Source organism: Leucoraja erinacea, chromosome 3 (assembly GCF_028641065.1).
Source record: "Leucoraja erinacea ecotype New England chromosome 3, Leri_hhj_1, whole genome shotgun sequence".
NCBI lineage: Eukaryota > Metazoa > Chordata > Chondrichthyes > Rajiformes > Rajidae > Leucoraja > Leucoraja erinaceus.
Genome location: NC_073379.1, coordinates 5180546 through 5196759, shown reverse-complemented (window position 1 = coordinate 5196759; position 16214 = coordinate 5180546). Strand labels below are relative to the sequence as shown.

The window sequence follows — 16214 nt, the reverse complement described above, 5'->3', positions numbered from 1 at the left end:
TTGCTGTTCTACGTTAAAACTAGTCACTGCATCAATTGTGCACCATTGTCAGTTTTAAGTACATACAATGTAATGCATTTTGTCTAGTGTTATCTGTTTACAAAATTTTGCTCATTGAAAAATTTTCCAGGAATGCATCCCCTTCACAAGTTGTGGAATAGTTGTACAAATCTCCACTGTGGCGCGCTGATATCATGCTGAGCAGCATCCTATAGAATAAAATACTTTTACCCAGAGTAGGGAAATCAAGAGGACATCGGTTTGAGGTCAGATGGGGAACTGTTTGTTCGAAATCAGAGTGGCAACGTTTTCCACACGGAGGGAGGTGAGTACTGGAATGAGCTGCTATAGGAGGTAGTAGATGCAGGCACTAAAACAACATTAAAAAAAAAAAATAGGGACAGGTATATAGAAAAGATGATTTAGAGGGATGTGGGCCAAGCACATGCAGGTGGAGCTAGTGTAGATGGGGCAGCTTAGACGGCAGGGGCAAGTTGGGCCGAAGGGCCTGCTTCCACACTGCATGACTCTCGGACTCCACAGTGATTTGATACAGTACTGGAAACTTTTAGTTAAGGAACTAAACATGGAAACATAGAAAATAGGTGCAGGATGAGGCCATTCGGCCCTTCGAGCCAGCGCCGCCATTCATTGCGATCATGGCTGATCGTCCCCTATCAATAACCTATGCCTGCCTTCTCCCCATATCCCTTTACTCCACTAGCCCCTAGAGCTATATCTAACTCTCTCTTAAATCCATCCAGTGATTTGGCCTCCACTGCCCTCTGTGGCAGGGAATTCCACAAATTCACAATTCTCTGAGTGAAAAAGTTTATTCTAAGACTGTGGCCCCTGGTTCTGGACTCGCTCCACATTGGGAACATTTTTCCTGCATCTAGCTTGTCCAGTCCTTTTATAATTTTACATGTTTCTATAAGATCCCCCCTCATCATTCTAAACTCCAGTGAATACAATCCTAGTCTTTTCAATTTTTTCTCATATGACAGTCCCGCCATCCCAGGGATCAATCTCGTGAACCCAAGCTGCACTGCCTCAATCACAAGGATGTCATTCCTCAAATTAGGAGACCAAAACTGTACACAATACTCCAGATGTGATCTCACCAGAGCCCTATACAACTGCAGAAGAATCTCTTTACTCCTATACTGAAATCCTCTTGATATGAAGGCCAACATTCCATTAGCTTTCTTCACTGCCTGCTGTACCTGCACGCCAACTTTCAGTGACTTGTGTACAAGGACACCCAGGTCTCGCTGCACCTCCCCCTTACCTAACCTAACCCCATTGAGATAATAATCTGCCCCCTTGTTTTTGTCGCCAAAGTAGATAACCTCACATTTATCTATATTATACTGCATCTGGCCAACTCACTCAACCTGTCCAGGTCACACTGCAACCTCCTAACATCCTCTTCACAGTTCACACTGCCACCCAGCTTTGTGTCATCCGCAAACTTGCTAGTGTTGCTCCCAATTCCCTCTTCCAAATCATGAATATATATGGTAAACATTTGCAGCCCCAACATCGAGCCTTACGTCTAGATACACTACATCCATTGGCTCCCCTTCATCCATTTTACTTGTCACATCCTCAAAAAATTCCCGAAGATTAGTCAAGCATGATTTTCCTTTCATAAATCCATGCTGACTTGGACTAATCCTTTTACTGCTATCCAAATGCCTCATTATTACCTCTTTCCCACAACTGAAGTCAGGCTAACTGGTCTGTAATTCCCCATTTTCTCTCCCGCTCCTTTCTTGAAAAGTGGGATAACATTAGCTATCATCCAATCCACAGGAACTGATCCTGAATCTATTGAACATTGGAAAATGATCATCAATGCGTCCACTATTTATAGAGCCACCTGCCTAAGGACCCTGGGATGCAGTCTATCAGGCCCTGGGGATTTATCATCCTTCAGTCCCATTAGACTACCCAACACCATTTCCTGCCTAATGTGGATTTCCTTCAGTTCCTCTGTCACCCCAGATCCTCTGGCCACTGCTATATTAGGAAGATTGTTTGTGTCATCCTTAGTGAAGACAGATCCGAAGTACCTATTCAACTCTTCTGCCATTTCCTTGTTGCCCATAATAATTTCACCCGTGTCTGCCTTCAAGGGATCCACATTTGACTTTGTTACTCTTTTTCCCTTAACATATCTAAAGAAGCTTTTACAGTCCTTCTTTATATTCCTGGCCAGCTTCCCTTCGTACTTCATCTTTTCAGCCCGTATTGCCCATTTTGTTTCCTTCTGTTGTCCTATGAAAGTTTCCCAATCCTCTGGCTTCCGGCTACTCTTTGCTGTGCTATACGTCTTTTCTTTTAGTTTATTCTATCCCTAACTTCTTTTGTCAGCCACGGTTGCCTCCTACTCCCCTTAGAATCTTTCTTCCTTTTTGGATTGAAATGATCCTGCGTCTTCCGGATTATGCCCAGAAATTCCTGCCATTGCTGTTCCACCATCATTCCTGCTAGGATCCCTTTCCAGTCTACCTTGGCCAACTCCCCTCTCATGCCTTCATAGTCCCTTTTGTTCAACTGCATCACTGACACTTCCTTCTCCTTCTCAAATTGCAGATTATAACTAATCATATTATGATCACTACCTCCCTGCCTGTCCCACTTAGGTGACTTTTTGGGCGAGTGCAGGAGACTTTTAAGAAGCCAGAGATACACGGCTGTGAAGCTCGGCGAACATTTAACATTACCGGTCGGTTATCCTTGGTTCTGGAAACGACTGCTTACGTTTTTTTTCCCCCAATGAGCCAGTGAAATTCACCGGTCAGCACCGGCTACAACCTACGAGACCCTTCGACCTCCTGGCGACCCACCTACGGCACGAGAATTCTCGCTACGCTCCATGGCGGCTTCATTCTAGTCGCCGCTAATTTTCCCGGCAACCACCCACGAACATGTGGCGACTTCATAGTCTCCTAGAGTCGCCTAAGTGGGACAGGACCATAAGAATTCTTTGTTTAGTTTAGTTTGGAGATACAGCGCCGAAACAGACCATTCGACCCTCCGAGTCCGTGCCGACCAGCGATCCCCGCACACTAACACTATCCTGTACGCAGTGTGGAAGAAAACCGAAGATGTCGGAGCAAACTCACTCGGTCACGGTGAGAACATACAAACTCCGTACAGACAGCACCCGTAGTCAGGATCGAACCCGGGTCTCTGGCGCTGTAAGGCAGTAATGGGCCTGTCCCACTTAGGCAATTTTGTAAGCGACTGCCAGCAACGACCACATTGAAATTCACCGAAGTCGGCACCGGCGATAACCTACGTCACGTGTCGACAACTGACGACATCCAGGCGACAACCCACGGCAGCACCTACATCAAGCTATGCTCAGTTGGCTCAAACCCAAGATCGCCAAATGAAATAACGTGTGTAATGTCACCTGGCGACAACTTAGGTTAACCTGGCGACAACTACGACAGCACCTACGCCAGGAGAAGTCAAACTACGCTCATTGGCGTCAAACCCACTGTCACCGACCGTCTCCGAAAATGTTTCAACGTGTCGATAATCCAGCGGCGACCTGAAAGACACTATGACTCTTTGGGCGACTGAGGAGACGACTCACGACCGTACAGGTGACACCCCGGCGACCATGTGGCGACCACATAGTCTCCAGTAGTTGCATTTGCTTCACACCTGTGCACACGTTCCAGTTCTTGCAAAGGATCTCAGTCATAACCTTGCCTGCAAGATACACTTTCTATTTTCCAGATTTCTAGTACCTGTAATATTTTGCCTTTCACCCAGTATCCTGGTTTCTTTGTAAACGAATACTATTTAAAAACAGTAATCCCCTTAGTTCTCAAGAAACTTCCCCTCAGCAAGTTCAATACCAGCTGTAGAGTGCATGTGCCCTTTCGTCTTATTTCAGATACTCGTTTAACTCGTCAAGTATAAGTTTATTGTCAATATCATAGAATCACACAGTGTGGAAACTCTTCAACACAACTTGCCCACATCGACCAACATGTTCCATCTACACGAGTCCCACCTGCCTGCGTTTGGCCCATATCTTTAAACCTATCCTATCCACGCACTACATTTTCTTAAACTTCTTAAGTTTGTTAAACTTTGCAGTAGTACCCGTCTCATCTACCTCCTCCTGTGGTTCGTTACACACTCACCACCCTTTGTGTGAAAAAGTTACCCATTATCCTGACAGACAGGAAGCAGCATGTGAGGCTGGGAAAGCACATCTCCGACCCGCAGTCCCTCAGCATAGGAGCACCGCAAGGCTGCGTACTCTCCCCTCTCCTCTACACCAACGACTGCACCTCCACAGTCTCCTCTGTCAAGCTTCTCAAGTTTTCGGACGACACAACCCTGATCGGACTGATCCAGGATGGGGAGGAATCTGCCTACAGACAGTAAGTGATACAGCTGGCGTCCTGGTACTATCGCAACCAAAGATCCTATAGCGGAGCAAGATAGACCACTCCTGCTAAATGCAATGGGCTGACGTGCAGCAAGCAACGGAACAGAACGTGGGCCTTTTTTTTCATCCATTTCAGTAACCCGACCTGACTCGCAGTGAAATCAACGTTGCAGGGGAACGTTTGTGTTAATAAATAAAAATTCTGAAAATGAGAAGATTTTTACCAAATAACTTTTATTTTTACGAGGATGTTTCCGTAACTGGCATCCGTCTCCGCACTATTATCCTATGGGATCTTTGGTGCGGAGATGGAAGCCGGTTACGGAAAAGGGGCCGAAAATTACCCATGAATCTGCCCATGACCGTATTACGTCTTGCATGCTATAGGATCTTTGATCGCAACAAGCTGGAGCTCGATGCTCTTAATACAGTGGAAATGATTGTAGACTTTAGGAGAGCTCCCCCTCCCCTCACCCCACTCACCATCAACAACACCACAGTCACATCTGTGGAGTATTTTAAGTTCCTGGGAACCATCATCTCCAAGGACCTTAAATGGGGGGCTACCATCGACTCCACAGTCAAAAAGGCACAACAAAGGATGTTCTTCCTACGGCAGCTGAGGAAGCACAATCTGCCACAGGCAATGATGGTCCATTTCTACATGGCCATCGTAGAGTCTGTCCTCACCTTCTCCATCATGGTCTGTTTGGCTCAGCCACCAAGCACGACACCTGGAGGCTGCAGCGAATCATCCAATCAGCTGAGATGGTTATTGGCTGCAACCTTCCCCCATTGACGAACTGTACACTGCAAGGGCCAGGAAGCGAGCGGGCAAGATCATCTCTGACCCCTCTTGCCCTGGCCACAAACTCTTTGAATCACTTCCCTCTAGAAGGCGACTCCGGACTGTCAAAGCAGCCACAGCCAGACATAAACACGGCTTTTTTTTTCCCCATGAGTAGTAGCTCTACTCAATAGCCAAAAATCTGTTGTCTCCTTTTGCTCTGGTATTTTATTTAATTCACATGTTTAATTGATAATGTTTTGTTAATGTTTAATGTTTTATGTATCTGTCTAACTGTCTAACTTATCTAACTGTCACTGTACGTCATGTTGTCACTTGCTTCCGGTCATGTTCCGGTACCTGGGCAATAGTTTTCAGTCTCCTATACGACCTTCCCGATAGCAAGAATGAAATGAGAGCATGGCCAGGGACCAGGGTGGTGTGGGTCTCTGATGATGCTGGCTGGCTGCCTTTTTGAGGCAGCGATTCCTAGACATCCCTTCAAAGATCAGTACCCGTGATAGACTGGACAGTGTCCACCATTCTTTGTAACCTTCTTTATTCCTGCACATTCAAGATGCCAAACCAGTCTGTGATCCAACCAGTCTATATGCTCTCTACTGTACGCTGGAGAGGTTCAAGGGAGTATTAGTCAGCATATCAAACACCCCAAACTTCGAAAGAGGTGGAGGCGTTGATGGGCATTCTTTGTCAATGTGCTGGGCACAGGACAGATCTTCAGTGTATTGTATCTGGGACAGTTGGAAATATAGTTAATGCCACCCTGGCCATTCCATTTCCTCTCTGGGAGAAGATGCAGGAGCTCACCAGTCCAGGCACTCAGATTTGAGGAAGCACACTTCTCAACGTCACCTACTCTTTTCCTGCAGAGATGCTGCCTGACCCAGTGTTTTATCAGCATTTTGTGCCTATCCTCAACCAATCATCTCTTTTTCACCCCCTTCCCTCCCAGAGGTGCCTGCTGCCTTGTACTCTAACGTCACTGCCTACGCCACCACGCGCCATGCGCGCATCAGGTGCGCGTCACGATGCGCACATTGTGACACGTAAATGATGTCACGCAAATGATGCGCAAATGACACAAAAGTGGGACAGCCCCTTTACTTCTACCAAATTCAATTATCTTTGCACCATTCTGCTGTTTTCCGTTCATCATTGTCTTTATTGTTGTATTTATCATGATCATTTATTCTGCATAGAATGAGCTTCATGCGAACAAGGAATTTCATTGCATCCTGGTGTATATCATAATGAACTAATCTGATTATATACACATACATGCACTGACACGATAGACACGAAAGGGAGATAGACACGAAATGCTGGAGTAAAACAATCAGCGGGTGTCAGACAGTATTTCTGGAGAAAAGGTGCAGGTGACGTTTCGGGTTGCAACCGTTCAGTCTGAAGGATAGTTCCCACCCGAGATGATCCTCCAGTGATGCTGCCTGACCCGCTGGTTACTCCAGAATTTAGTCTCTATCTTCGGTATAAACCAGCATCTGCCGTTCCTCCCTAAACTGACATCCCTAAAGAGATGTTGCTGCAACTTGAGCAAAAAGATACATCTAGGCTTCCTTGTACTGTTGCATTTCGAGCCAAGGTAGCATAAAGCAAACGACAAAGGGAGGGTTCAAGTTCAATAGACTTTTAAGTTGTTGCTAAACTTAGACTGTTTACTACTGCCGTGTGAAATAGCAAGAAAGAATTCACCAAAAGCATACGTAACCTGGAATGAAAGTTGAGAGGGAGGCAATACGTCAACTTTGAAACGTTCCGTGCGCTGATGGGCCCTGAATCAAAGCCATAACCACCCATATGAAGCGCTGGCTGAAGATTGTAATTATTTTTGACAGGATTCTCTGACCCATGTAACGTAAGATATCAGGTGGGGGATAATTTGCAACAAAAGATCAGCATGGGTCAGAGAGAGTTTTCAACAATAATCAAAATCGAGACTAAAGGGAATTTATCCTGAAAAGAGAAACCGGGACAGATTTAGTTGTAGATCACACATATTACAGCCTGGAGATACACTGTGAAACATGTTTTGGGGGAAGCAATAAAATGTTATGAAGTAGTGTGCGGCACGGTGGCGCAGCAGTAGAGTTGTTGCCTCACAGCCCTTGCAGCGCCAGAGACCCGGGTTTGATCCCGACTACGGGTGCTGTCTGCATGGAGTTTGTACAATACGTTCTCCCCGTGGCATGCGTGGGTTTTCTCCGAGATCTTCGGTTTCCTCCCACACTCCAAAGACGTACAGGTTTGTAGGTTAATTGGCTTGGTCTAAGTGTAATTTGCCCCAAGTGTGTGTAGGGTAGTGTTAATGTGTGGGGGTCGCTGGTCAGCGCAGACTCAGAGGGCCGAAGGGCCTGGTTCTGCCTTGTATCTCTAAACTAAACTAAAGTAGTCAGCCAGCAATAATTGGCCAATGGAAATCTGAAATATGTAGCGATCAACATAGCTCTATTTTGTGAAAGATCCTTGCGTATGTGGCTTTTGTTACGGCTGCCCATCACATTCGCCGTAGTCTTTCCCTGGTTTTCTTTGCTTTAAAAATGTGGATAAATGAAAAGACATCTGAATGAGACAGAACTGGTAAAATGTCATTCAACTGCTTCAATGTTGGTGTAAGACGGGCTGTGGGCCGCTGCAGGCGTGGCTGGCTCGTCGCGGCACCGGCAACCCGGCTGGAGAGGGAAGCCACCGAGACCAGTCATTGCTCTTGCCCGACGACCAGAGAACTGGAGAGGAAGGGGCAGAAAGTCAGCGACGGCCATTTGAACACAGGTCTTTAGTCGGATGAAAGAGGCTCGGCCCAAAACGTCACCTTTTCCTTTCCTCCAGAGATGTTACTCTGGAATTCTCTGCCACAGAAGGTAGTTGAGGCCAGTTCATTGGCTATATTTAAGAGGGAGTTAGATGTGGCCCTTGTGGCTAAAGGGATCAGGGGGTATGGAGAGAAGGCAGGTACGGGATACTGAGTTGGATGATCAGCCATGATCATAATGAATGGCGGTGCAGGCTCGAAGGGCCGAATGGCCTACTCCTGCACCTATTTTCTGTTTCTATGTTACCTGTCCCACTGAATTACTCCAGCATTTTGTGTCTATATCTGTGGGCGGTAAGAAGGTCCGGGAGGGAGGGGGGTCTCACCTTCCGTGCCCTCAAGGTTGGCTGCAGGAGGTGCTCCCGGGGCACAAAGGGTGAAGGTGGCCGGGCGCGGAGAGGGATGATGGTATGCTGGACGATTCCGATGGAGCTGATGGCAGCAAGAGCCTTTACGGCCAGCAGCAGCTGGGCCTTTGCTAATTGTGCCAAAACCTGGTGACTCTAATGCATATGGACTTAGTGGGCTGTTTCTATGCATTCTGTACTTAATCTGGGATTGTACTCATGTATAATAATAATTGTACTGAACTATATGCAAAAAAAGAAAGTCAATGTGCATTGGTAACATGGGATAATAATAGAGAACCATTGAACACTCGTCAGGGGGTAGTTAACCTGTGGAACTCAGCGGGTGCAGCAGCATCTATGGAGCGAAGGAAATAGGCAACGTTTCGGGCCAAAACCCTGAAGGGTTTTGTCCCGAAACTTTGCCTATTTCCTTCACTCCATAGATGCTGCTGCACCCGCTGAGTTTCTCCAGCATTTTTGTGTACCTTCGATTTTCCAGCACCTGCAGTTCCTTCTTAAACAACCTGTGGAACTCATTGCCACAGAGGGCTGTGGAGGCCAAGTCACTGGACATTCTTAAGGCAGAGATAGACAAGTTCTTCATTAGAACGGGTGCCAAGCGTTATGGGGAGAAGGCAGGAGAATGGGATTAGGAGGCAGAGACAGAGATTAGCCATGATTGAATGGTGGAGTAGACTCGATGGGCCGAATGGCCTAACTCTACTCCCACAACTTGCAAATTGAGCGCTGGTGGACATGGGTAGCACATTTGGGGAACGCAGAGATCCAGTTATACTTGATGTGCCTTCTGCAAGAACCACTTGGTACACAGATACCTTGATATCAAGATTCAATGCAAGGGCTGCTGAGTATCCAGTTCAGACGTTGGCAGGGCCTTGTGGCAGAGAAACGTAAACAGAAAATGCCCGACTTAATGAATTCTGACGATGCATCATCCCAGTCTTTCTCTTATCGATGCAAATACTTTCTGTTTTTACCGTATGGTTATTTGTATTAGTAAGTATGCAGATGATACTAAGATAGGGGGTGTTGTGGATAATGAAGTAGATTTTCAAAGTCTACAGAGAGATTTAGGCCATTTGGAAGAGTGGGCTGAAATATGGCAGATGGAGTTTAATGCTGATAAGTGTGAGGTGCTACATCTTGGGAGGACAAATCAAATTAGGACGTACATGGTAAATGGTAGGGAATTGAGGAATGCAGTTGAACAGAGGGATCTAGGAATAACTGTGCATAGTTCCCTGAAGGTGGAATCTCATGTAGATAGGGTGGTAAAGAAAGCGTTTGGTGTGCTGGCCTTTATAAATCAGAGCATTGAATATAGAAGTTGGGATGTAATGTTAAAATTGTACAAGGCATTGGTGAGGACAATTCTGGAGTGTGGTGTACAATTTTGGTCGCTTAATTATAGGAAGGATGTCAACAAAATAGAGAGAGTACAGAGGAGATTTATTAGAATGTTGCCTGGGTTTCAGCAACTAAGTTACAGAGAAAGGTTGAACAAGTTAGGGCTTTATTCTTTGGAGTGCAGAAGGTTAAGGGGGGACTTGATAGAGGTCTTTAAAATGATGAGAGGGATAGACAGAGTTGACGTGGATAAGCTTTTCCCAGTGAGAGTAGGGAAGATTCAAACAAGAGGACATGACTTGAGAATTAAGGGACAGAAGTTTAGGGGTAACATGAGGGGGAACTTCTTTACTCAGAGAGTGTTAGCTGTGTGGAATGAGCTTCCAGTGGAAGTGGTGAAGGCAGGTTTGATTTTATCATTTAAAAATAAATTGGATAGGTATATGGATGGGAAAGGAATGGAGGGTTATGGTCTGAGTGCAGGTAGATGGGACTAGGGGAGAATATGTGTTCGGCACGGACTTGAAGGGCTGAGATGGCCTGTTTTCCGTGCTGTAATTGTTATATAGTTATATGGTTATATGGTATATTTCCAAACTCCATAAGGTTAGAGCTCCAAATGCTTTCAAATTCAACTGTTAAATATAATTTCTCAACCAGGTATATGGATAAATAGATAAACTGTTAGAGTAACTCGGCAGGTCAGGCAGCAGCATATCTGGCGAACATCTAAATGGCGTCAAGTTGGGAAAAGGGGAAATACAATGGGATCTGGGGGTCCTTGTACATCAGTCTATGAAAGTAAGCATGCAGGTACAGCAGGCAGTGAAGAAAGTGAATGGCATGTTGGTCTTTATAACAAGAGGAATCGAATATAGGAGCAAAGAGGTCCTTCTGCAGTTGTACAGAGCCCTAGTGAGATCACACCTGGAGTATTGTGTGCAGTTTTGGTCCCCTAATTTGAGGAAGGACATTCTTGCTATTGAGGGAGTGCAGCGTAGGTTTACAAGGTTAATTCCTGGAATGGTGGGACTGTCATATGCTGAGAGAATGGAGCAGCTGGGCTTGTACACTCTGGAGTTTAGAAGGATGAGAGGGGATCTCATTGAAACATATGAGATTGTTAAGGGCTTGGACACGCTAGAGGCAGGAACCATGTTCCCGATGTTGGGGGAGTCCAAAACCAGGGGCCACAGTTTAAGAATTAGGAGCAAGCCATTTAGAATGGAGACGAGGAAACACTTTTTCTCACAGAGAGTGGTGAGTCTGTGGAATTCTTTGCCTCAGAGGGGCGGTGGAGGCAGGTTCTCTGTTGCTTTCAAAAGAGAGCTAGATAGGGCTCTTAAAAATAGCGGAGTCATGGGATATGGGGAGAAGGCAGGAACGGGGTTCTGATTGGGGATGATCAGTCATGATCACATTGAAGGGCCGAAGGGCCGAATGGCCTACTCCTGCACCTATTGTCTATTGTCTAACATGGACAGGCGATGTTTCGGGTCAGGACCCTTCTTCAGAAGATGACTTCCAACCCGAAATGTCACCTATCCATGTTCTCCAGAGACACTGCCGCCCGACCTGCTGAGTTACTCCAGCACTTTGTGTCTGTCTTGGTATAAACCTGCAGTTTCTTGTTATAGGATATGTGGATGGGTCGGGTTTAGAGAGCTATGGGCCAAGTACAGATAAATGCGTCTAGCCCAATCTGCCAACTTGGTCGGCATGGCCAAGATGGGCCAAAGAGTCCATTCCCACACTATACATCTCAATGATTATAACTTGTCCACACAAAGGGTGGTGGGTGCATGGAACCAGCTGCCGGAGGACGTAGTCGAGGCAGGGACTACCCCAACCTTTATAAAGCAATCAGACAGGTACATGGATAGGACAGGTTTAGAGGGATCTGGGCCAAATGCAGGCAGGTGGGGTTAGTATAGATGGGCCAAAGGGCCTGTTTCCAAGCTGTTTGACTATAACCGTTGGCATTCATCTTATTGGTCTTACGTCCCATTCCCTTACCCCCACCCCCCCACCCCACTCCCCCCCCCCCATAATAATTTTAATGTAAAATCATGAAAAGTAGCTCTGAATTAAAAGTATTCCCTTCCATTGACTCCATTTGTACCTCGTCCATTTATACATCATGCTGCCTCGGCTAGGCTACCAGCAGAATCAAGGACGAGTCGCATCCCGGCCACTCCCTCTTCTCCCCTCTCCCATCAGGCAAAAGGTACAGAAGTGTGAAAACACACACCTCCAGATTCAGGGACAGTTTATTTTCGGTTGTTATCAGGTAACTGACCCATCCTACCCCAACCAGAGAGCAGCCCTGAAATACTATTTACCTCATCGGAGACCCTCGGACTATCTTTGATTGGACTTTACTATCTTGCACTGACCATTATTCATGTTATTCCCATTATCCTGTATCTGTTCACTGTGAATGGGAAGATTGTAATCATGTATTGTCTTTCCGCTGACCAGTTAGCATGCACCAAAAGCTTTTCACTTTTCTCGGTCTGAAGAAGGGTTTCGGCCCGAAACGTTGCCTATTTCCTTCGCTCCATAGATGCTGCTGCACCCGCTGAGTTTCTCCAGCACTTTTGTCTACCTTCGATTTTCCAGCATCTGCAGTTCCTTCTTAAACAGCTTTTCACTGTACCTCAGTACATGTGACAATGAACTAAACCAAACTAGTATACATTACAACTTTGATCCTAAATACAACAAATATCCATTTGAGAGAGCCTTGAACAAAGACATCTAAAGCATCATACCGACCAGTTGCTGTTCAGCTTGTCACTGAGAGATCCTTCTATTAACCTTGTCCTTCGGCTAATTCAACTACCCACCAGAAAGATAAATGACCACAGGAAGGGGTGGTAATATTTTCAATCATATTCTCGCCTGGGAAACACGGCCATGCGACAGACATTCTATTTCATGCAAAATTATTTTGGTTTCAGCAGACAGCGGGTAGGAGGGGCAGAGGGAGTGGATGGTATCTGGTGTCCGAGTCACTTTAAATAGCCCGCACTGCAAACACCGCCACTGCCAAACTCAACTGCGGGCGAAACCGATTTGGAGCTCCCCAGAATCACATTTGATCAGTGATTGCACAGGGCCCGCTATAACTCTGACAGCTTTGAGTCTGAACAATGTCCCGCGGTTATAGTTGTTACCCTCCCTTCCCTTCCCTCCCCTCTTCCCAATTGCCTTTGTGTCACCTTTCTCCAAGTTCTTCCTCCTCCTCAGCATCCACTTCACACACTTCCTCCTCGAACGAAGACATTTCTGCCCTCAGGGCATCGGCTTGTGCAGAGGTGCAGGCTCCCAGGCTTTCCATGCTCGCCTCCCTCCCCTCTCAGTCACGCCGCCACTTCAACAGGGAGCCTCGCCTCGCAGCCGGGTCATGACGGGTCCCAGCTTCCCTGACTCAGGATAATCTTTAAATAGCAATGTCACTCGCCAATAAGGACTTCCTTTTTCCTCCTGGGTCCTAAAGCCCACACCAACTCATGTCCAAGACAATTGAGTAGCCAAGTCAAGTCTACTATGTTCTGTTGTGCTGAAGCAAAGCAAGAATTTCATTGTCATTTCAGGGACAAATGACAATAAACTCACTTGTACTTGTAAGTCAATTTTATTTCTATAGCACATTTAAAGGCAACTCTGCTGCTTTACATTGGTGCAGGTACTAACGTGCTACAAACAGTGGTACATAGATCAACACCACACACATAAATTAGCAATGTTACAAAATTTTGAGATTTAAAAAATCAAGTCTGTAATTTATCCCATCAGACAAAGCATAAAAAGAAGTTTAATTTGACACCTAATTCACTTTCATATCTCAAGTATTTAAAAAGTTATGGCCATTTTCATACTCGGAAATTAGCATCTTGTTCCCTATTGATTTTCTATGGACATAACAAAAAAGCTGTGATCGTGTGCTGTCAAAAGGCCATAACCTTCTTAAAAATTAAGAGAACTGAATGAAATTTTCAGTTATCGTAGATTGAACCATTCTGAAACAAATATAAAATAATCTTACTTGGATGACCTGAAATTAAAACATATAATTAGTTAGTTACCCAAGTGTAGCCAATTTCAAACTTCAATTACTAGATCTAAACATCTATCCATTTCTTAATAAATGATTAACATTTTTAAATAGCCCAAGTGTCCAAATAATATTCATAAATAATTCTCAATAAAACATGATTTTTAAATCTCATTTACATTAATTTATAGGCCAAATGGAAGGAATTTAGTGTTCAATTGCTGTAAATTAAAGTCCATTTTAAATCAGCTTTCTAGTGGGTTCCTGTGAACGCGCTGGTTTAGAACGTTCACATTGCGCTAGATTTGTGCCCTCAAATGCCCAGAAAAATACTGCGGGATATAAAGAGCCCAAAATTAGCTACTCGCAATATTAAACGTATAAAGGGTTCTAAAGAAGCCCTTTTTAATGTAAAAATAAGGTACATACCTTTAATTGTTTGCTTTATAAAACCCTGGGGCTGCGAGAGGTCGCGGGTTTAGAGAGTGATTTTTAAACTACTATAACTATTATACAAGGCCATAAAAACTAATATTACCTTTTGCGACGGGGTCTTTCAGCGATTTTTCGTTAATGATTTACTAGGCTGAACATTTTCGATTGCAACAGCCAAGTAAAAATCGCGTTTTAAACCCGCCCCCTCTAAACGGCGCCAAAATCACACACACGGCCTGGGGGCAGATTCTCATCGACGATTCAGGTAGGTTTTGCAACATACCTACATAAATACATACATACAGCGCTCCCTCAGAGGACCTCAAGAAAGCTTGAGAGTAAAGATGAGTTTTAAGTCTTGACCTAAAAGAGTCGATGAAGGGGTAGTTCTGATGGGAAGAGGGATGCTGTTCCACAGTCTAGGAGCTGCAACCGCAAAAGCGATGTCGCCCCTGAGCTTATGCCTAGACCGCGGGATGGTCAGTAACCCCAGGTTGGCCGATCTGAGGGACCTGGAGGTGGTGTGGTGGGTAAGCAGATTTTTGATGTAGGTGGGGGCAAGCCTGTTAAGGGCTTTGTAAACAAAGAGAAGGAGCTTGAAATTGATTCAGAACCGCACTGGGTATGTCTTATCCAGCAGGAGAGATCATGGCATTGATGTGAATGAGTTTGCGTGCTCACAATACCAAAGTAAACGAAAAGTGTTTAAGATAGACACAAAGTGCTGGAGTAACTCAACGGGTCAGGCAGCATCTCTGGAGAAAAGGGCTAGGTGATGTTTCGTGTTGGAACCCTTCTTCAGACTTCATTTAAGTACTTAATTTGTTTGTGCATGATTGGTACCTTCGATTTTCCAGCATCTGCAGTTCCTTCTTAAACAAGGTACACAATGCCTCTACTTCCACAGAAATGTGATGTGTCGCCAATGATTCTTACAAACTCCTGCAGATGCACCATAGAAAGCACGCCGTTGCATCATAGCTTGGTTTGCTAGCAGCTCTGCCCAAAACAGAATTAAATTGCTGAAAATTGTGAATGTAGCCCAGTCCATCAAACAAACCTAAAAACGCATCATTAACTCCATCTACACTATGGAAATGCAGCCAACATAATCAAAGATTTGTATCACCTCCTTCGCCCCGCTCCTGTCGAGCAGACGATACAGAAGCTTGAAAGTGCACACCACCACATTTAGGAACAGCGACTTCCCCTCTGTTATCAGGCTTCTGATCGGTCCTTCCATTGGTTAGGGCACTGGTACACAAAAATGCTGTAGAAACTCAGCGGGTGCAGCAGCATCTATGGAGCGAAGGAAATAGGCGACGTTTCGGGCCGAAACCCTTCGCTGGTTAGGGCACTGGCTGATTCACTTCTGTAATGAGTCAAGTCGGACACACATCATGATACAACACATGTTTAGTAAAATCCACTTACAGCATCGGTCTGCAGGACATTACAGTAACTAGCAGCTACTCATACTGACTTACGTAAGCAAGCTCTTGATAATATGAGGCTGTGAGTCTGAAGAAGGGTTACGGCCCGAAACATTGCCTATTTCCTTCGCTCCATAGATGCTGCTGCACCCGCTGAGTTTCTCCTTCCCTCAGAAGGAAGGAGCTGTGAGCTGTGGTAACAGTAGGTTATTGTAGGCTGGATTTAGTGTGGACTATCGGGGGGGGGGGGGGGGAACTTGGGTGGGCTAAGACAATAAGAGAGGAGAGTAAGTCGCAGGGTGGCGCTAGCAGAGGAAGAGGGGTCAATCAGGTGATAATGGGTATTGGCAAGTGGCAGTATGAGGTGAGGAGGTTTAGAAGCTCTCCTTCTGCGGGTGAATGCTGGAGGTTCTAATTGACCCCTTCAAGCCTGACGGTTTTTAACCAGTTATGTATTTAACATACTGATATTAATAAGTAAGATTTTGTAATTTAAATAGGATATTT

General features: G+C 45.4%; 1 protein-coding gene across 1 annotated transcript in view; it reads right to left on the bottom strand.

The window, feature by feature from the left end:
• Positions 1–13203, bottom strand: part of LOC129694923 (cardiomyopathy-associated protein 5-like) — a 77925-nt gene extending 64722 nt beyond the window's left edge. Inside the window, exon 1 of the mRNA XM_055631682.1 lies at positions 13004–13203. Coding sequence (XP_055487657.1) covers positions 13004–13122 — 119 coding nt within the window. The 5' untranslated portion in view covers positions 13123–13203. The remainder of the gene's footprint in view (positions 1–13003) is intronic.
• Between the last annotated feature and the right edge of the window lie 3011 nt (positions 13204–16214).